Source organism: Chanodichthys erythropterus, chromosome 13 (assembly GCF_024489055.1).
Source record: "Chanodichthys erythropterus isolate Z2021 chromosome 13, ASM2448905v1, whole genome shotgun sequence".
In the NCBI taxonomy this organism is placed as follows: domain Eukaryota; kingdom Metazoa; phylum Chordata; class Actinopteri; order Cypriniformes; family Xenocyprididae; genus Chanodichthys; species Chanodichthys erythropterus.
Window position 1 is genome coordinate 46,160,872 of NC_090233.1, and position 18,835 is coordinate 46,179,706.

The window sequence follows — 18,835 nt, forward strand, 5'->3', positions numbered from 1 at the left end:
CAACACTGAACTCTGAAAGCATGGCCACTACTTTGAGATAGGATGGGAAAAAGAGTATTAGAAAAAGAATGAAAGATGTGGTGGAATCAGAGAGAGCTAGAAAAAAAAAAAAAAGTACCTTTAAAAATCAATTATGCATTCACAAAGGGGTGAAAAGAAACACTACTGCCAGAAGTGCCTAACAGAAGGAAGAGAGGATCTAATGAAACCAACATGCAGTGGAAGTTCAGCTCCATCGTCTTCATAACACAGGCTCTCTGAGGAATACCCCCCTTCAACTTATTCTCCCTGCTTTAACCTGGCATAATTAGCATGCTTTCTCGATTTTTAGCTTAATGAGGTATACATAACCTTGGATTTCCAATAATGAATGAGCTGAAGGCAGACTAGGATGAAGTCATCATGCCACATGATTTGGAAAAAAAACATTCATCTCAAATGCATACACATTTCTTGTGGGGTTATCTCATTAGATCAGAGATACAAAATAAAAAAAATAAATAAGAGAAAAAAAAATGCAAAAAAAACAAAACAATTTCTACAAATAAGGTACACTGTGGTATCCCCTTTTTAAAGCATTAAATGTTTTTTTTTTTTAAACAAAATATCTATTATATTAGAAAAAGAAAAAAAAAGTCAGTAAAAATGTGATTTTAAAACACATCAAATGACATTCTTCCACTTAAAATTATAAATGTCTGGTCTTGACCTCAAAAAAAAAAAAAAAAAAAAAAAAAAAAAAATCATAAACCAATAACAGCATTTTGGTATATTCATGACATTTGTGAAGCTTAACTACAACCCTGTTAACAAAGCTACTGAAATTATGAATTAAAATTGGTCCCACTTTATATTAAGTGGCCTTAACTACTATGTACTTACATCAAAAAATAAGTACAATGTACTTATTGGGTTTATATTGAATTGAAAAACACTTTTGCTGCTTTTGAGGTGGGATACGGGTAAGGTTAGGGAAAGCTTTGGTGGTATGGGTAGGTTTAAGGATAGGGGTAAGGTGTAAGGGATGGGTCAACAGTGTAATTATAAATGTAATTACATAAATTAATTACAGATGTAATTACATGCAGGTGTTTTTAAAATATAAGTACACTGTAAAAACATGTATGTACACAATAAGTACATTGTATCAAATGATTAATTTAAAAGGAAGTACATAGTAGTTAAGGCCACTTAATATAAAGTGGGACCTTAAAGTTAATTTAATATTTGACTTTAATTGATTAAACATATTAAGCAATAACCAGAAACCAACTGTCCACTGACAGTTGCCATATATATATTTTATATAAATATAAATATAAATATATATATATATATATTTTATATATATATATATATATATATATATATATATATATATATATATATATATATATATTATTTTTATTTTTATTTTTTTCCCACAAAAAAATGCTAGTTTATTTCACAAACAATTACAATGAAACAGCAACTAACACACTGAATTAAGTGTAAAATTTAGAACTAGAAAAACTTTTCTTGTAAAACTTACTCAAATAATCTTCATAACTTTGAAAAATATTTTTTTACAGTGTGAATGACAATTTAATTTAGGCTAAAACTGAAAGTAACCCTGTTACTTTCAAAGCTGTTATAAAAAAATATAATAAGCTGTTTATAAAATCTAATTTTGATGTTTCTTTAATGATTATTGCTTATAGCATCACTTAAATCAAGGTTTTAAGCTATATGTACCATTGGCATTTGTCTCATAATATTTTGTTTAACGGTCAACTTTTTCTAAAGGCTATGCACCCCACTGGTTAACTTTTAGGTCCTACTTTGCAACAAAAAATAATAATATTTAAGACTTTACTTTGGCTCAATGGTCATTTTTTACATTCATCTCAGAGAGCGAAAAGAAGTTACAAAGTGAAACTTTCTTATAAAATCGAGTAAAAGTGATACTCTTCACTGTGAGACTGATATAAGGTATTCCAGACGCTAACAGGAGGCGTTTTAGAAAGAGGAGCAAGGTTATGCAAATCTAGCCGTCAAACAGAGCACAAGGCTGAGTAAGCCACTGACAGCCCATAGCATGCACAACTTGTCCATTCAGCTGCCACAGACTCCAGAGACTCTGAAACAGACAGCGCTATCACAGCCTGCTGCCTGCTGTCAATATCCAATGAAACCAACGGCACACTTCTAATGCATTCAAACCTTCAGAACCACAGACAAGGTACAAAATGATGTTATTAAAGTACAAGCTGAAATGCTATTTGATGGTCTATCTGGCATGTATGTCATAGTGAAAAATAATTTACTATGTCTAAAAAAGTTTAGAGTAAAGACAAGCGAAAGGTCTTACGTTCATTGAAGGCATATTCAAACCCTTCCAGAGTTTCAGGAAACTCCAGTGGAGGTTCGTCTTTTTTCATCAGCTCGTCTAAATCTATCCTGGACAATAAATCTATAAAACAAATACATATATAAACAAGTAAATAATAGTTGTTATTCTATTCTTGTACAATGCAATCACCAGTTTCAATGTATACATTCATTCATATTGCTGGGTAGTAACTGATTACCTCTGGATTACATAATTATATTCCAAAAATGAAGCACTTGTTGTAATTATATTACATTTTAAAAATATAAGTAATCAGTTGATTACATGACTGCATATTATTTACACAATAGTGGTAAATCATTCATATTTTATTGATTCTCAATAACTCTTCTTATAACTATATATACAGTATCTTATATATACAGTATCTTATATATATATATATATATATATATATATTAGGGCTGGGTATTGACAATTTTCATGATTTGATATCAGATAGAGTACTAATGCTGTAAACTACACATGGGAATCAGTTGGTACTACATTACTATAATATTGAAGGTTAAAATTAACTTATTTATATACAAACACTTAAATTGCACACTTTTTTTTTTACAATAAATAAAGTACAATTACATATTTCTACTCCAATGTGTTTTTTGAAATATAAACATTTAAATCGTCGCTGTCATAACTGATTTATTTAAGCATGCATTACATATTGAAGAACATAAAAAAATATAATGAACATGCAATATCTGGTGCATATATTTATCAGAATGCTACTTAATTTTTTTCTAGCTGACTACCGAGTTTATGGTCTCTGAATATGGTTTTACAGTACGTGACATTGTTTGTAAGCTGTTTTATTGAAGTCTTTGCGCAGTTGAAACACTGATTAAGCAAATACATGCGACATCATATGGATTTAGGTTAGTTGTAATGTATCTTTTAACATACCTTCAGATGTTCATTCATATTTATTTCATATATTTATGCTAAACAAATGTTTTCATTGCAATAATATGTAATAAGCTTCAGCTATTTATATATATATATATATATATATATATATATATATATATATATATATATATATATATATATATATGTACACACACACATACATACATACATACATACATACATATATGGCTTTACCTTTCAGAGCAGTTGTTTTTTCTTTTTCTTCTTGTGCCAAGAGCTGGGCCATAGTTATCCAAACAAAACAGAGGAGGAAGCTGCTGTCTCTAATAGGCATGGACACACCACTAAGGAAATATTACAGCACATCACCCTGATTGAGAAGAATAACAATGATTAGAATAAGTAAATTTACTAACATTAAATCACAAAACAACACACTTCTAATGTTATGCGCACATAGTGTCAATACCATCAAAACAAGTCTGCCTGTTATCACACTGTACATGCAATACTTTATATAAATAATTAAAGTGGTCATGCAAACTTACATCAATATTGAAATATTACGTTGGATGTATTGTCAAGCAGCTACAGATGCCATAAATAATGATAATAATAAACTATTAGAACTTCAAACAACTGCTGTAATTCAATCTTCGTATACTTGAAGAAGTGAAAGTAAAAGTGAAATGCCCATCAACACGTCATTGTTAATTAGCATATGTTTTGAAATATGTATTATATCGTTGATTTTTGGGACAACATACATTTGTCCCCAACCCCAAAAAGCCAGTATATGTATAAGGACTTTTTAAATTAAAAATGCATAACTACTGACAGTGTGTTGACTTGTTGAGCAATGTAGCTTTTAGAGCCAGACTAATGCTAGTGTTATGGTTTTAATGCTGAACTCTGTTTATGTGTAAGCAGTCAAATGTAAAAGTCACTGTATTAAATTGAATTCTATTTTAATGACAGTGCACTTTGATCAGACAGTGCTGGCTGTGTGTTAAGATGATAACTAGCCTAAAGCTAACAGTTTGATTAAGGTCCATAACCAAGCGTGCTGACCGTGAGAGACTCACATACACCTAAATATCAGTGTCTGCATTCAGAGAAACAGAGTGAAAGCAGCGATCTTTTGTTTCTGACATGACCGGAGCATGTAAACAGGTTAAAAGACTCATCTGCATGGACTTCATGGACACCAGCCAATGTTTATAAACAACTACTCATTCCACAAATGGGACAATAACTTCACGAAGCACGGATATTTAAAGCAGCGATACTGATCACCCTTCTGAAGAGCTAAATGAAGACGGTGGGAGAGGTAAATATGTATTTGCATGCATGTCGCTCCGCTCACGTACCATAACAACAAGCACATGTGAGATTTCACACATCCTGCTTCCTCTATCTGCCAAACAGGAAGAAACGCTTCCGTCTCATCGGAAACGGAAGCGTTTTACACACGTTTCACCTGTTTGGCGGGATTTAAACAGACAGCGCCGCTTTTCACACAGACACGGAAGAACTGTACTAAACGTACTGATAAATGCTATACAAACGTTTTCATTGCAATAATATGTAATAAGCTTCAGCTAATAATGTTTTTGACATTGTTTTTGCGTTGCATGTATATAGTTTAAATCTCCTGAAAGAAAATATATCATGCATTTGTGAATTAATCAATAATCACATGCATATAGTGCAAAAATGAACTGCAGGCATTTTAAAAGTGCCCTTGATTCAAAAATTGAATTTATCTCGGCATAGTTAAATAACAATAGTTCAGTACATGGAAATGACATACAGTGAGTCTCAAACACCATTGTTTCCTCCTTCTTATATAAATCTCATTTGTTTAAAAACCTCTGAAGAACAGGCGAATCCCAACATAACACAGATTGTTACATAACAGTAGGGGTGTATGCCCCAATATTTGCATATTCCAGCCCATGTTTCCAACATTATGAAAGGGATTACACGTCTGGATCTGCACAGCTGAAACATCAGGTAAGCAAGCAAGGACAATAGCGAAAAATGGCAGATGGAGCAATAATAACTGACATGATTCATGATATCATGATATTTTTAGTGATATTTGTAAAACTGTCTTTCTAAATGTTTTGTTAGCATGTTGCTAATGTACTGTTAAATGTGGTTAAAGTTACCATCGTTTCTTACTGTATTCACGGAGACAAGAGCCGTTGCTATTTTCATTTTTAAACACTTGCAGTCTGTATAATTCAAAAACACAACTTCATTCTTTATAAATCAATCCAACATTGTAGAATTAGCCGTTAGCCACGGAGCACTATCAAACTCATTCATAACCAAATGTAAACATTCAAATAAACACTGTACTTACACGATTAGACATGCTGCATGACGAACACTTTGTAAAGATCCATTTTGAGGGTTATATTAGCTGTGTGAACTTTTTTTAATGTTGTTTAAGGCAAGGTGAGCTCTTGGGGCGTGGAGCACGAGAATTAAAGGGCCACACACCCTGAATCGGCTCATTTATAATGATGCCCCAAAATAGGCAGTTAAAACAATGAATTAAAAAAAAATAAAAAATCTATGGAGTATTTTGGGCTGAAACTTCACAGACACATTCAGGGGACACCTTAGACTTATATTACATCTTTTTTTTTTTTTTTTAAAGTTCTAGGGAACCTTTAAAAAAATGAATAAAATGACAAATAAATACATAAACTCCACATAAATAATTTTTGTTCTTTTTTTTTTTAATAACAATTAATATTTGCATGTCAGTCAGTGACTTTAATAATGTGCTCAAATAAATAAATAAATCAAGCAAACTTTAGTAAAATATTCCAAATATCCTATTCACAAAGCTAAATATTTAAAGACTACAATTCCTATTTCTGCACAAAATGGTCACTTCTGGACTTCTCATTCATGGTTTCTGGATTAAATTAATAGTTGTTGGCTCAGTTTCTGTAAGAATCGCTTTCCAATGATCATATTATGCATATGTTTCATCCACTGTTTTATCTTTATTTACAGGACCTTATAATTTCCCACAACAGGACAGCCCTTCCAGTAAGCAATGCTCCAAAATCAATTTCCTCATAACTGTTATATCATTTGTATAACATATCAGTGGAGTCTAGTTTTCAGTTGAGCATGCATTCAATACAGAGTAGAGTCATATTTCATCAAAAGCCCTTTTGTGATTTATTACAGATCACATTTTGTCTTGTTTTTCTATTTATTTAAGACTCATCTAAAAGAATTGTACTTTGTACAGCCACGGTACATCAGTGCTAACAATCTTTGTAGCAGCTGTTCTTAAACACAGAGTTTGTGTACACTTTTTACATTACAATACACTGGTCATTTGGTGCTCCTGTTATAGTTGCTGAGAGTTCATGTTTCATGGCTTTTTTTGAAGTATGTTTGCTTTAACTGATCCACTAAAATCTTCTCTTCATCCTCTAGCGGTGCAGCATCCTGAATCTCCCACCTGCAATTCACAAACAGAAATGTGTATTAGGCCAACTCTCAAAAACACCAATCTTCCTTGAGAATTTCAGTTCACAGTGAATCTCTTGTGAGCAATGAGAGTACACAAAGTCTTAAACATAACACCATGAAACTAGTACTGTATCAGCCTTGGACTGCACAGCCAACGTCCGTTTACTTAAATACACAAAAGCACAATAGTTGGATGAAATCACTAGTTACAAATTGTTTATGCAACTTGTGGGAGTCAGGGTTTGTGGGTTTCTTCATTCGTTTACCTGGAAATTAAAGACTATAATACACTTCATGGCTTACATGATTACACTTGCACAGATTTTTGCCACAATTTGCAGTCTGGATGAGTCAACATTAGCTACTGAAAGTCAGAAACACTCTGCAGATATTGGGCAGTCAGAGTTGACAGATTTCACAGAAAAATGCATAGTGTATGACGGATACAGACTCTGATTTTGTTAGCTTCAGCCAATTATATGTTGAGCCGATTTTAGAACATATACAGTATTGTTATCAAATGTGACTTTGCAAAACAGACATTCCTTAACTAAAATAATCAAGCTATAGTAGCTTAATATTAAAGGGGTCATGAACTGAGAAATCAAAATTCACTTGATTTTTTGATATATAAGAGGTCATTGCACTATAAAAACATCCTGTAAGTTTCAGAACTCAAAACTTTCTTGTTAAAGTGAGGGTCTAATGCTATTTTATCCATTATTTACACTGTTAAAGAGTTACATTTTCATGCTAAAAATGGCCAAAGTTTCAAAACACGAGTTGGACATATGATGGAGTATTTATGTGCCAAATACACTATTTCCAGTTTCTGAGAGTTCCTTTATCATGTAATAAAGGGCGGATTTTTAGCCGAGAGATTTTTCAACGTCACCAAAGGAGTGTGTTTTTGGTTGTGAGGAAAAAAAAAAAAAACTTTTTCAGCTTCCCAAAGAACCCAGCGTTAAGGGAACAGTGGATGAAATTAGTTTTTCCAGGACAGCAACAGAGTTGTACATGTATGTTTGTTTGTTCCCGGGATTTCGGTGATGAATGCTTTGTAAACAAGTCCCAGTTCATCGCTGGATTTGCAGAACGCAGGTGGTGAGTAAAACTGCATCAAATGTCTGTGTTTTGTTGGCAATCGGCGCGCAAGTGCATAAAATGAAAACAAAACAAACAATTTGTTCCCCTTTTTATGTATAATGATGTCGCAGCTTACAGACGATCTCTACAAAAAAGCTGTACACGCTCGTGACTCTTTAGCTTTGACCACGGCAGGTACATGAGATTGGTAGAAACTGTGTGTGTTACCTACCCTTTAAAGGTGCCCTAAAACATCTTTTGAAAAGATGTAATATAAGTCTTAAGTGTCCCCTGAATGTCTCTGTGAAGTTTCAGCTCAAAATACCCCATAGATATTTTTTAAATTCATTTTTTAACTGCCTATTTTGGGGCATCATTAACTATGCACCGATATATAGGTTGCGGCCCCTTTAATTCTTGTGCTCCCCCGCCCCCGGAGCTCGCACTTGCCTTGAACAGCATAAACACTGTTCACACAGCTAATATAACCCATAAAATGGATCTTTACAAAGTGTTCGTCATGCAGCATGCCTAATCACGTAAATATAGTATTTATTTGGATGTTTACATTTGATTCTGAATGAGTTTGATAGTGCTCCGTGGCTAAAGCTAACATTACACACTGTTGGAGAGATTTATAAAGAATGAAGTTGTGTTTATGAATTATACAGACTGCAAGTGTTTAAAAATGAAAATAGCGATGACTCTTGTCTCCGTGAATACAGTAAGAAACGATGGTAACTTTAACCACATTTAACAGTACATTAGCAACATGCTAACGAAACATTTAGAAAGACAATTTACAAATATCACTAAAAATATCATGATATCATGGATCATGTCAGTTATTATTGCTCCATCTGCCATTTTTCGCTATTGTTCTTGCGTGCTTACCTAGTCTGATGATTCAGCTGTGCACATCCAGATGTTCTGCCCTTGTGTAATGCCTTGAACATGAGCTGGCATATGCAAATATTGGGGGCGTACATGTTGAGATTCGCCTGTTCTTCTGAGGTTTTTTAAATAAATGAGATTTTTATAAGGAGGAAACAATGGAGTTTGAAACTCAGTGTATGTCTTTTCTATGTACTGAACTCTTGTTATTCAACTATGCCCAGGTAAATTCAATATTTAATTCTAGGGCACCTTTAATCTAAAAACAGCTTATATTGAAGGCAATCTGCCACAACGACAGATTGTGGAATGTGCCACTTTATTGTGTAATAGTGTGGCTAAACTATTCGCTTCTGCAGAAGAAGATCAACGCTTGCTTCTACATCACTGCCTGTTTAGCTCTGCACACTGATTCGTATATGTAGTAGGTAAATAACGGGAGAGGCAAACACAGAAATTAAACTAAAAAAATGGCTCCGAAGATAAAAAGACACAAGTTGTGGAAAACACAGTCTTTACACAGCCTTCCTTCTGATCCCAGCATTAGGAAAGAGTGGATGAACTTTATTTTTAATGAAGTTCCAGAACGCATCAGTAAGAACTTAGTCCTTTGTTCACTTAATTTTATGGATTAGTTTACAAACAAGGCACAATTCGATGCAGGATTTTCAGAAAGATTGAAACTAAAAGACGATGATGTGCCAACTACAGTATTTTGGATCTGACAGTAATGTCGCACCACACGAGTGTGAGTAACTGTTTTCATTACATGGTCACTATTGCTTTGTCTGTTACTGCAGATCGTTTGATGAGTATTTATGCATTTTAAATTGTGATTAAATTATATACAGAAAGAGATCAAATAATGCTCTACGAATTTATCTGGACACTTGCCAAAACGAATGCTAATGAGTTATAATCAGTGACACTGTTACACTGCACAATGAACCACTCATTGTATGTACATCATGTTTGCATTGTTAGTTATGGTGAAAGCATTCGTGAGAGTGCAGAAATCGCATTGCAATGATGAGATCACTGCATTCATGCGATCAACAGACTGTCATCGGCTACAGTGCTCATCACTGCAACTTTTCATATGATAGGATGGGAATAGATCTATATAATGCAATAATCAACACTTTTCATGATTTGTTAACCTTGACAGCTGTAATAGTAAAAGTATTATAGAGGGTTCAACATGTAATACTCCATATGCAAAGCTTTCAGCCAATCACAGCAGTGGGTGTTTACACTGAAGTCTCACAGCAGACACGCCCCTTTAAACAGAGCGTTCAAATCAGAGTAGAAAATGGCCATTTATTTCTAAATTATGACATTTTTTTGATGTAAAAATCTGATTAACATTATAAGTGCACCTCAGGAAACATTACAGTTCATGAGCCCTTTAATGCTTGAAAACCTATGCACTTGAACTAACACAGTAACACTGACATATAACCTGACAACATTTGCCCACAGATACTGAATCAATATAACATGTTTTTTTTTCAGGCACTCAAACTGCGTTTGACAGAAGAGTCAACAGCTTTCAAGTACGTCTTTCAAAATAAAAGCCTCACATCAGAAAAACATACAATTACGTTTGTTGTTGTTTTTTTGGCAGCTCACTCCTTTTTAGCAACATTTATTTTTTAGACCACACAAGACAAGTCGTAACATATTCTGCTATTTCAGTACACAATCGTACATCAAGGTTGAAAAATGGTGCTAAGAAAAAAAAAAAAAAAAAAAAAAAATATATATATATATATATATATATATATATAAGAGAAGATAATCTATACACTATCAAATCACAGCCATCATCTGTACGCCAGTGTTTATTTCCTCACCTCAAAGAGCATCTTTTATCTTTCTCTGTGTTAGGAGACGGCACCTTTTCAGATGATGATGTATGGTGTCCATATATTCAGTAGTGGCACAAAAGCCTATCAAAGGACTCGACCCGTGTGCATAAAGCAACTCACGACGTGGCCTCATTGATTGAGCTTCCACCTCAGTCATTGTGAACGTGTCACTATCAGACAAGCTCTTTTCTCCTCTATGGATGGCAGTGTCACTGTGGTAATTACAGTCTATATGGAGAGGATTTGTTTATGTAAATACGTGTGTTTGATGCATGGGGGCCTCTCGGGCATGTCTCCTATCAGAGCGGCGTCTCTTTCCTCCTGTCAGAGTCACCTTAACAGAACCACTGGGCCTGAACCTGACAGCAACAGCTCGACAGATAAGTGTGTGTGGGTTTGTGCATTTATTTTCTGTCGTCTCTCTTTCTTTTTCTCCTGCTCTGGTGGCGTAGAAGGATTGCGGTCCTCAAGCGAGGCCTCAGGGCACCAGCCTCTTCGAGACCCAACTGTGAGATATAATGTCCAAATAACAAGAAATTACATTGCAAATGTGAGAAATCAAGTTGCAATTATGAAAATGAACACACCATGGGCGTACAACAGGCAACAATGTACTATATAACTAGTACACAATATCAAATCTTCAATAAGATGTTTCAAAAGGAATAATATTTGTAGGTTTTCCTATCTATGCCTATCAATATCAATTTTACATCTGCAGCAGCATGTTTCCAGGTGTCTCATACCCCATTTCCATCAGAATGGTTTGCGTTCTGGAGCCAGAGCCTGTTCTTGGCCAGGCGAAGTGGAGCCTGTCGCGAACCAGCCATGTGATTTCTACGGACTTGAGAAAGGAATGGTGACGTAACGCTGCTACTTGTTGTTTACCTGACTATAACCACTAACCCGGCATTAATGTTTTGTTGTTCACAGTACCCGGAGTGATTCTAGCGTACCGGCAGCTCGCATAAACTCCTGATACTCTCATCTGTCCTTTTTGGAGATATATAGAGTGGTGGAACTATGACGCATTTTCGTAGGCCAAAACCGGAAGTGAGTTAGCATTTTAGCATTTCCGGTTCCTTCATACCTTCTGACCTTGGTGTAATTCGTTTATAGCCTACCTAGCTTTTTTTCTTATGGTGACTGCATTTAGGCTTCATAAATGTTTATCTGCGAAAATTATCTTGACGGACAAAACATGTAAGTATCATTAACTTTTGTTGATCACAGAGATTGTTTTTTTTTTACAATAATCCCAAAGCCTATGGGAAAATCCTATTGGAATTTTGTCGAGGGAACCAGTAAGATGCTAACTGCTGACTGGCCTACAAAGTGACGTCATAGTTCCAACACTATACTGAAACTAAAACTGTTGAATCACTCGCTCTCTCACACACATAATTTTATACATTTCTGGCCCCACTGGCCCTCATTTGTAATCTGTCCTTCATTGGTGGAGTATAAAAGTTTTTTTTTTTTGCCATTTTGGTGGTCAAAATTGTGTTATTTCAATAGGAATCCATGTGATTTGGAATTTCACATGAAGGTGAAAGTCTTGTCCATGTAGATTTCGCAATGGGTTCAAGGTTGGATTCACTACATTGCTGCAGAAAGCTGCTATGTCTGAAAGAAGTAATGCACTGAAATGGATGTTTTACCAAATCACTGAAACCAGAATTTAAGATTGCATTTAGCCGAAACTGAATTCAATGATTGTCGTGTTAACAGGTGATAACCCATTCTTAGTAAAGTTCTTCAGCAACAAGACGGCTCTCGATATATCAGCCGATCAAAATGTACATACTACTACTATCATCAATTTTGGTCACCGTGAAGGACATATTTGTGATATTTTTGATCCTGGAACAACATTCCATTCACCTGTTGTAGCTTATCAACATTTTTAATACATGACTTGGATGTTGACAGTCAAAACTGTGCATCCATTTTGTGCATCACTATTTGAAAGTGACTTATGTTTGAGCTGTGGTCCATATACTGTTATACAACTGACAACAGTCAATGGACCTTTTTTTGGTTGTGAAATTTCACCAAAATTCTGCTAATGTGACTGCACCACTGTGCAGGAAATATGTGCACACAGTGCCAAAAGGAAAACAGCACAGGAAAATGTCAAATGGCCTCAGTCTCTCATCTCTGGTCAGTCATTACTTTGGTGCTACAAACAAATAACAAATAATGGAGAACACACGGAAAACACAATATTTACAAATGTCAGGGACGTGCCAAAATGAACAGGGAAGGCGAGGGTCTGGGAGGAAGAAGTGAAGACGTTAAAGGTTTTTTCAATGTTTAATTTTCAAATAGGATTAAGCAGAATGACATTTAGCTGAAGGTTACTCGCCCGGTGCTTGCCGTCGTTGTCTTAGCTGATATTGATATTCAAGCGGTGGTCTGCAGCTTGTCAGTGGGACAAACATGCTTGATGAATGAGAACGCGAGCCACAGGGAAGTGTTAAGTGCAAATTTGAAACTGGGTTGAGTGTTTTTTTTTTTTTTTTCAGGAGAGAATGCGTAGATACATGGTAAAATTACCTAGTAAACACCTCAATAACTTCCGTTTGTGTCCACCTATGATGTTAAAAGCATATTTTTAACTACCACCGTTTATCAATGTCAGTGTAGCATCTCTGTATCTGTGCGTACAGTATAGATGCATACTTGCAAAGAACAGTAGAAAATCAAAATGTGTCAATAAAGTAAAATTTCTCATTCAAGTCATCAATCAAAAAGTACAGGTGTAATACCATCGAGCCTCATCTCACTGTTTCACTATGTGACAAGACATGGTAATAAGTCAAACCTGAGCCTCTTTTTCATAGTAGTGAATATCTAATGTGTCCTCACTGAGTTTCCAGTCTTTTAATGTTTCCTGACAAATACTAAGTGTCAGGTAGGTAATTCAGCTGGCTTCTCTATCTTAATAAGCCCGGTGTGATGTGGTCTTTCAGTCTTATTGTGGAGCTCATTTTTCATGCATTAATACCACTCTTGCTGACTCGGCTCTTCCTCTGCATAGAGAACAGTCTACACGCATTATGAGCCATATATTTACAGATTCCATATAGTGCAGTGGAAATCAGCTCGCTGACACCCTCCAGTTGTGTTTGCCTGCATGTTGTGCTTGTTTGCTAATATCTGTATGTATTCTATGCGTATAGTTACTATTCACAAACTTCAGCTAGAGAGTAAGTATGTTTCACTAGTGAAGTAGGCTTTGGATGTGTAAAAAGAATGAATGCCAATATTGGGACATACTAATTCATTACTTTAAAAATTATAAAGTAATGAATTAATATGTTGGTTTGCACCGACTAATCGACTTTAATTCTCTGCCATGACGCTTTAAGCATGACATTGACTAGTCGCTGGTCATGGCCTATAGAGGGTGCACCTTTATGCTCTGTAACCAACAGTTAATGGCAAATAAATGCATACTCCGAGAGCGCTCAACACATATGTTTGATTATTTCATCTGGATGCGGTGAATGCACGTTTTAAACAGAATATTGTACAGGTAAGTTAATTGCTGTTCTAAATTGTGCAGCTACATAACACGCACACACACAACAGTAGCGCGCAGATCACCCGCATATAGATTGTGCACATACAGAATCATTATTGTCAACACTGTTCTATGATTTATCAATAAAATAGCTTAGAAACTGAAAAGTTCTACACTGTAAACAATAATGCTCAAAATACTTAATTGGTTTGAGTAGGGCAAACTTAAATTGAACAAATTAGTTCAGTTAAATTAACTGCTATGAGTATTTAGAACTTTCTTTTTCTTTTGAGTTCACAGCACTGACATATTTCAAGTAAACTGAACTGTTTCATTGTTTTTAGTTGTATGAACTCATTTATTTTAATTTAGAATAACTTAAGTTTAACTGAAATTGGACTAGGATTTCTATTTCCCAGCATGCTTTGCCCATGGCGCTGGAAAGGGAGAGTAAATGCTAAAATTAAGTGTTATATAATGTTTTTTTTTTTTTTTTTTTGGACAAGATTAATGGTAAGGGAGATTTAGTAGTGATAGAGTTTCTGTTAATGTGGGTTTTTGGAGAGTTACCATCATTGTGACAAGGAGCGCATGCAGCTTGGTATGAGAGCAAGTAAGTTACATGTTTTAAGTTGCACTAATTCAGTAAGTGCTATACCATGCTATTATTAACTTGTTAGCAAATTGGTAAGTTGGATTTTTTTGTATTTTCTTAGGATTTACAGTAAAGTAAATAACTTGTTTGTTTTGCAAGAACTCAAACTAAAAAAGTTTATTAACTAAATATTTTATGTTAATTGCTATCAAAATGTATGAGTTAGCTAACTCAGTATTTCAAGTTAGGAGCAATTAACACGTTTGAGTACTACAAACTCAAAACTTGATAGTTCTGCTTACTTAAAATTCGGAACCTCAAATTTTTTGAGTTAGCCCCACTTATTCAGGTTTACAGTGTAGCATATATTTCTTAGTAACTAAAACACACAGCTTCACTATCAGTAGTGAGACTCTGTCAGGTACAAACCCAATTCCAAAAAAGTTGGGACACTGTACAAATTGTGAATAAAAAGGAATGCAATAATTTACAAATCTCATAAACTAATATTTTATTCACAGTCAATTGGCAACATGATTGGGTATAAAAAGAGCCTCTCAGAGTGGCAGTGTCTCTCAGAAGTCAAGATGGGCAGAGGATCACCAATTCCCCCAATGCTGCGGCAAAAAATAGTGGAGCAATATCAGAAAGGAGTTTCTCAGAGAAAAATGGCAAAGAGTTTGAAGTTATCATCATCTACAGTGCATAATATCATCCAAAGATTCAGAGAATCTGGAACAATCTCTGTGCGTAAGGGTCAAGGCCTGAAAACCATACTGGATGCCCGTGATCTTCGGGCCTTTAGACGGCACTGCATCACATACAGGAATGCTACTGTAATGGAAATCACAACATGGGCTCAGGAATACTTCCAGAAAACATTGTCAGTGAACACAATCCACCGTGCCATTCGCCGCTGCCGGCTAAAACTCTATAGGTCAAAAAAGAAGCCATATCTAAACATGATCCAGAAGCGCAGGCATTTTCTTTGGGCCAAGGCTCATTTAAAATGGACTGTGGCAAAGTGGAAAACTCTTCTGTGGTCAGACGAATCAAAATTTGAAGTTCTTTTTAGAAAACTGGGACGCCATGTCATCCAGACTAAAGAGGACAAGGACAACCCAAGTTGTTATCAGCGCTCAGTTCAGAAGCCTGCATCTCTGATGGTATGGGGTTGCATGAGTGCATGTGGCATGGGCAGCTTACACATCTGGAAAGGCACCATCAATGCTGAAAGGTATATCCAAGTTCTAGAAAAACATATGCTCCCATCCAGACGTCGTCTCTTTCAGGGAAGACCTTGCATTTTCCAACATGACAATGCCAGAACACATACAGCATCAATTACAACATCATGGCTGCGTAGAAGAAGGATCCGGGTACTGAAATGGCCAGCCTGCAGTCCAGATCTTTCACCCATAGAAAACATTTGGCACATCATAAAGAGGAAGATGCGACAAAGAAGACCTAAGACAGTTGAGCGACTAGAAGCCTGTATTAGACAAGAATGGGACAACATTCCTATTCCTAAACTTGAGCAACTCCTCAGTCCCCAGATGTTTGCAGACTGTAATAAAAAGATGAGGGGATGCCACACAGTGGTAAACATGGCCTTGTCTCAGCTTTTTTGAGATGTGTTGATGCCATGAAATTTAAAATCAACTTATTTTTCCCTTAAAATTATACATTTTCTCAGTTTAAAAATTTGATATGTCATCTATGTTGTATTCTGAATAAAATATTGAAATTTGAAACCTCCACATCATTGCATTCTGTTTTTATTCACAATTTGTACAGTGTCCCAACTTTTTTGGAATCGGATTTGTAGAATTCCCTCGCAATTGCTCTCTCACTAATGCATTCCTATAAATGTAATCTTTACTGTGCTCCTTTATCTGTATCTGATTTAGAACAATCAAGAAATCTGTGAGAAATATAATGAGCCAAAGACAAAAGAACTAATAAAAATAAACTTGTGTAGGAGCAATAGGCTTGCTGTGTCATATGCTCAAGGCAACCCACGTTCCAGTCTCAGCTCAAGGTCATTCAAACACCAGGTGTTTTTTGCTTTCAAAAACACGAAACGCGGGCAATGGAATAGGGAAAAATGCAAGGTCTCGAGATGTGTTTTTTTAAAGTTGAACTGATTTGAACTCGACTTAACCGGTGTGTCATATGCGAGACGCTGCAAAAGACGCAAGACGCGAGCGCAACAGTCATACACACGTCTGTTTATCGCTGTGCATTTACGTAGAAAAACAATGGAAAAGGAGCGCATTGGAATGGAAAAATGCGTTCTGTGTGAACGGCCCCGTACTTGTTCATTAATGATGCCATCATCGACTAGTCTACGTCAACTCGACTTTAATCACATAAATGTCGACTTAAAAAAAAAAATCTTAAATCGTTCAACCCCCAAGCGCTAAAAGATATTGATACATTTATTTAGCAAGGATGCATTAGACTGATCAAAAGTGAAAGTAAGAACTTTTATAATGTTCCCAAAGATTTCTATTTCAAATAAATGCTGTTCTTTTGAACTTTCTATTAATCAAATAATCTTGAAGGAAGGGTGTGGCGACCAGGGCGGGCGAGAGCCGTGAGGGAACGGCGCGAGGCCGGTGACGCAAGTGATAACAAGCATCACCTGGGAGGCGCACCGGCTTTGAGTCTCTCACGGAGGAGCTCCGGGAGCATAAAAGGAGGAGCGACGACCGTGGAGGACAAGAGAGGACCAGGCCTGGACTTTATTTTATGTTTTATTATGTTTGTGCGTCCGCGAGGGTCTGCCGGCATTACTTTCGTTTTGTTCTTTGTTTATTTTGAATTAAACTTTTGTTGAAAGTTAAAAAAAAAAAAAAAAAAAACGAAAGTAATGCCGGCAGACCCTCGCGGACGTCTGCCGGCCACACAAACATAATAAAACATAAAATAAAGTCCAGGCCTGGTCCTCTCTCGTCCTCCACGGTCGTCGCTCCTCCTTTTATGCTCCCAGAGCTCCTCCGTGAGAGACTCAAAGCCGGTGCGCCTCCCAGGTGATGCTTGTTATCACTTGCGTCACCGGCCTCGCGCCGTTCCCTCACGGCTCTCGCCCGCCCTGGTCGCCACAAAGGGTATCACAGTTTCCACAAAAATATTAAGCAGCACAACTGCTTTCAACATTGATCAAATTAAGAAATGTACATGTAAATTGTAATAATATTTCACAAATAACAGTTTAACTGCATTTTTTATCAAATGAATGCAGCCTTGGTGAGTGCACACCTTATTTCAAAAATATTAAAAACTCTAATGACCCACAAAAATTTGAACAGTAGTGTCCATTCAGAGTGTTCCAAATATTCACATGCCCTGCTTCCAGTGCTCACTTCAAGTGTTTTGCCCTCCAGACTCAGTAAATGATTCTCACTTTAAAAATGGAATTCACCACTAGTTTTGTACATTTGACGGTTCATTAACAGAAGTGGAGACACAAAACTGAAGTCTGTAAAACTGAATTGCAAAGGTGGGCCACTGGCTGGATTTGACTCCTAAATATGTTTGATCTATGTATTCCCTCAAGCAAATACAGTAAAAGTGGTTGACTCCCAAAACTTTGTGATGTGCCATTGTGTTTCACAGCCATGGGCAAGTTTTAATATTCCGACTGTACCTATGAAAGTCATTTAATGTTGAAGCTATCTATCTTCACAGAAAGATCCGCACCAGTGGTCTCTCACAGGTCAAGCCTGAAGAACAAGCCGAGTAACAGTCTGTGGCACTTCTATACACTGTTCCTATCACATTTAAGTGCGGCCCACTCTGGGCTATCTTAACACCGTGCCTTGTACTGCATGAGCAGCCCCATTTAGGAGAAGAGAGAAGGGAGAAGAACAGCAGAGGCTATTAGATTAACTGTCAGCTAGCGGAGTGGTTTTCCTCTCCTCTACGTGTTTTTCGGCGAGCCGACTACCAGCACGGTCGCCGACAGGTACCCGTGTTTGTTTAAATGTGCGTCTGTCAAACAAAGAGCAATGTGACGCTCAACACAGGGGAAGAAATGGCGAGCTGACAAGTCGTGCTAATCAGAGGCTTTGCACATGCTTAGCACT

General features: G+C 36.2%; 2 protein-coding genes across 7 annotated transcripts in view; both read right to left on the reverse strand.

Moving 5' to 3' along the window:
• Positions 1-4,697, reverse strand: part of arb2a (ARB2 cotranscriptional regulator A) — a 198,276-nt gene extending 193,579 nt beyond the window's left edge. For 5 of the 6 annotated variants that reach the window (XM_067407216.1, XM_067407214.1, XM_067407217.1 and 2 more), the window contains exons 1-3: positions 4,633-4,697; positions 3,497-3,632; positions 2,351-2,452 (exon numbers count right to left, since the gene is read on the reverse strand). In XM_067407216.1, coding sequence (XP_067263317.1) covers positions 2,351-2,452; positions 3,497-3,596 — 202 coding nt within the window. In that variant the 5' untranslated portion in view covers positions 3,597-3,632; positions 4,633-4,697. Of the gene's footprint in view, positions 1-2,350; positions 2,453-3,496; positions 3,633-3,810; positions 4,607-4,632 lie in introns of those variants that run through there. The other variant, XM_067407215.1, reaches the window with a different exon arrangement.
• Positions 4,698-6,159: 1,462 nt separating this feature from the next.
• The window catches only part of kiaa0825 (KIAA0825 ortholog), a 183,261-nt gene continuing 170,585 nt past the window's right edge, over positions 6,160-18,835 (reverse strand). Inside the window, exon 20 of the mRNA XM_067407308.1 lies at positions 6,160-6,758. Within this exon, the coding sequence (XP_067263409.1) occupies positions 6,662-6,758 (97 nt within the window). The 3' untranslated portion in view covers positions 6,160-6,661. The remainder of the gene's footprint in view (positions 6,759-18,835) is intronic.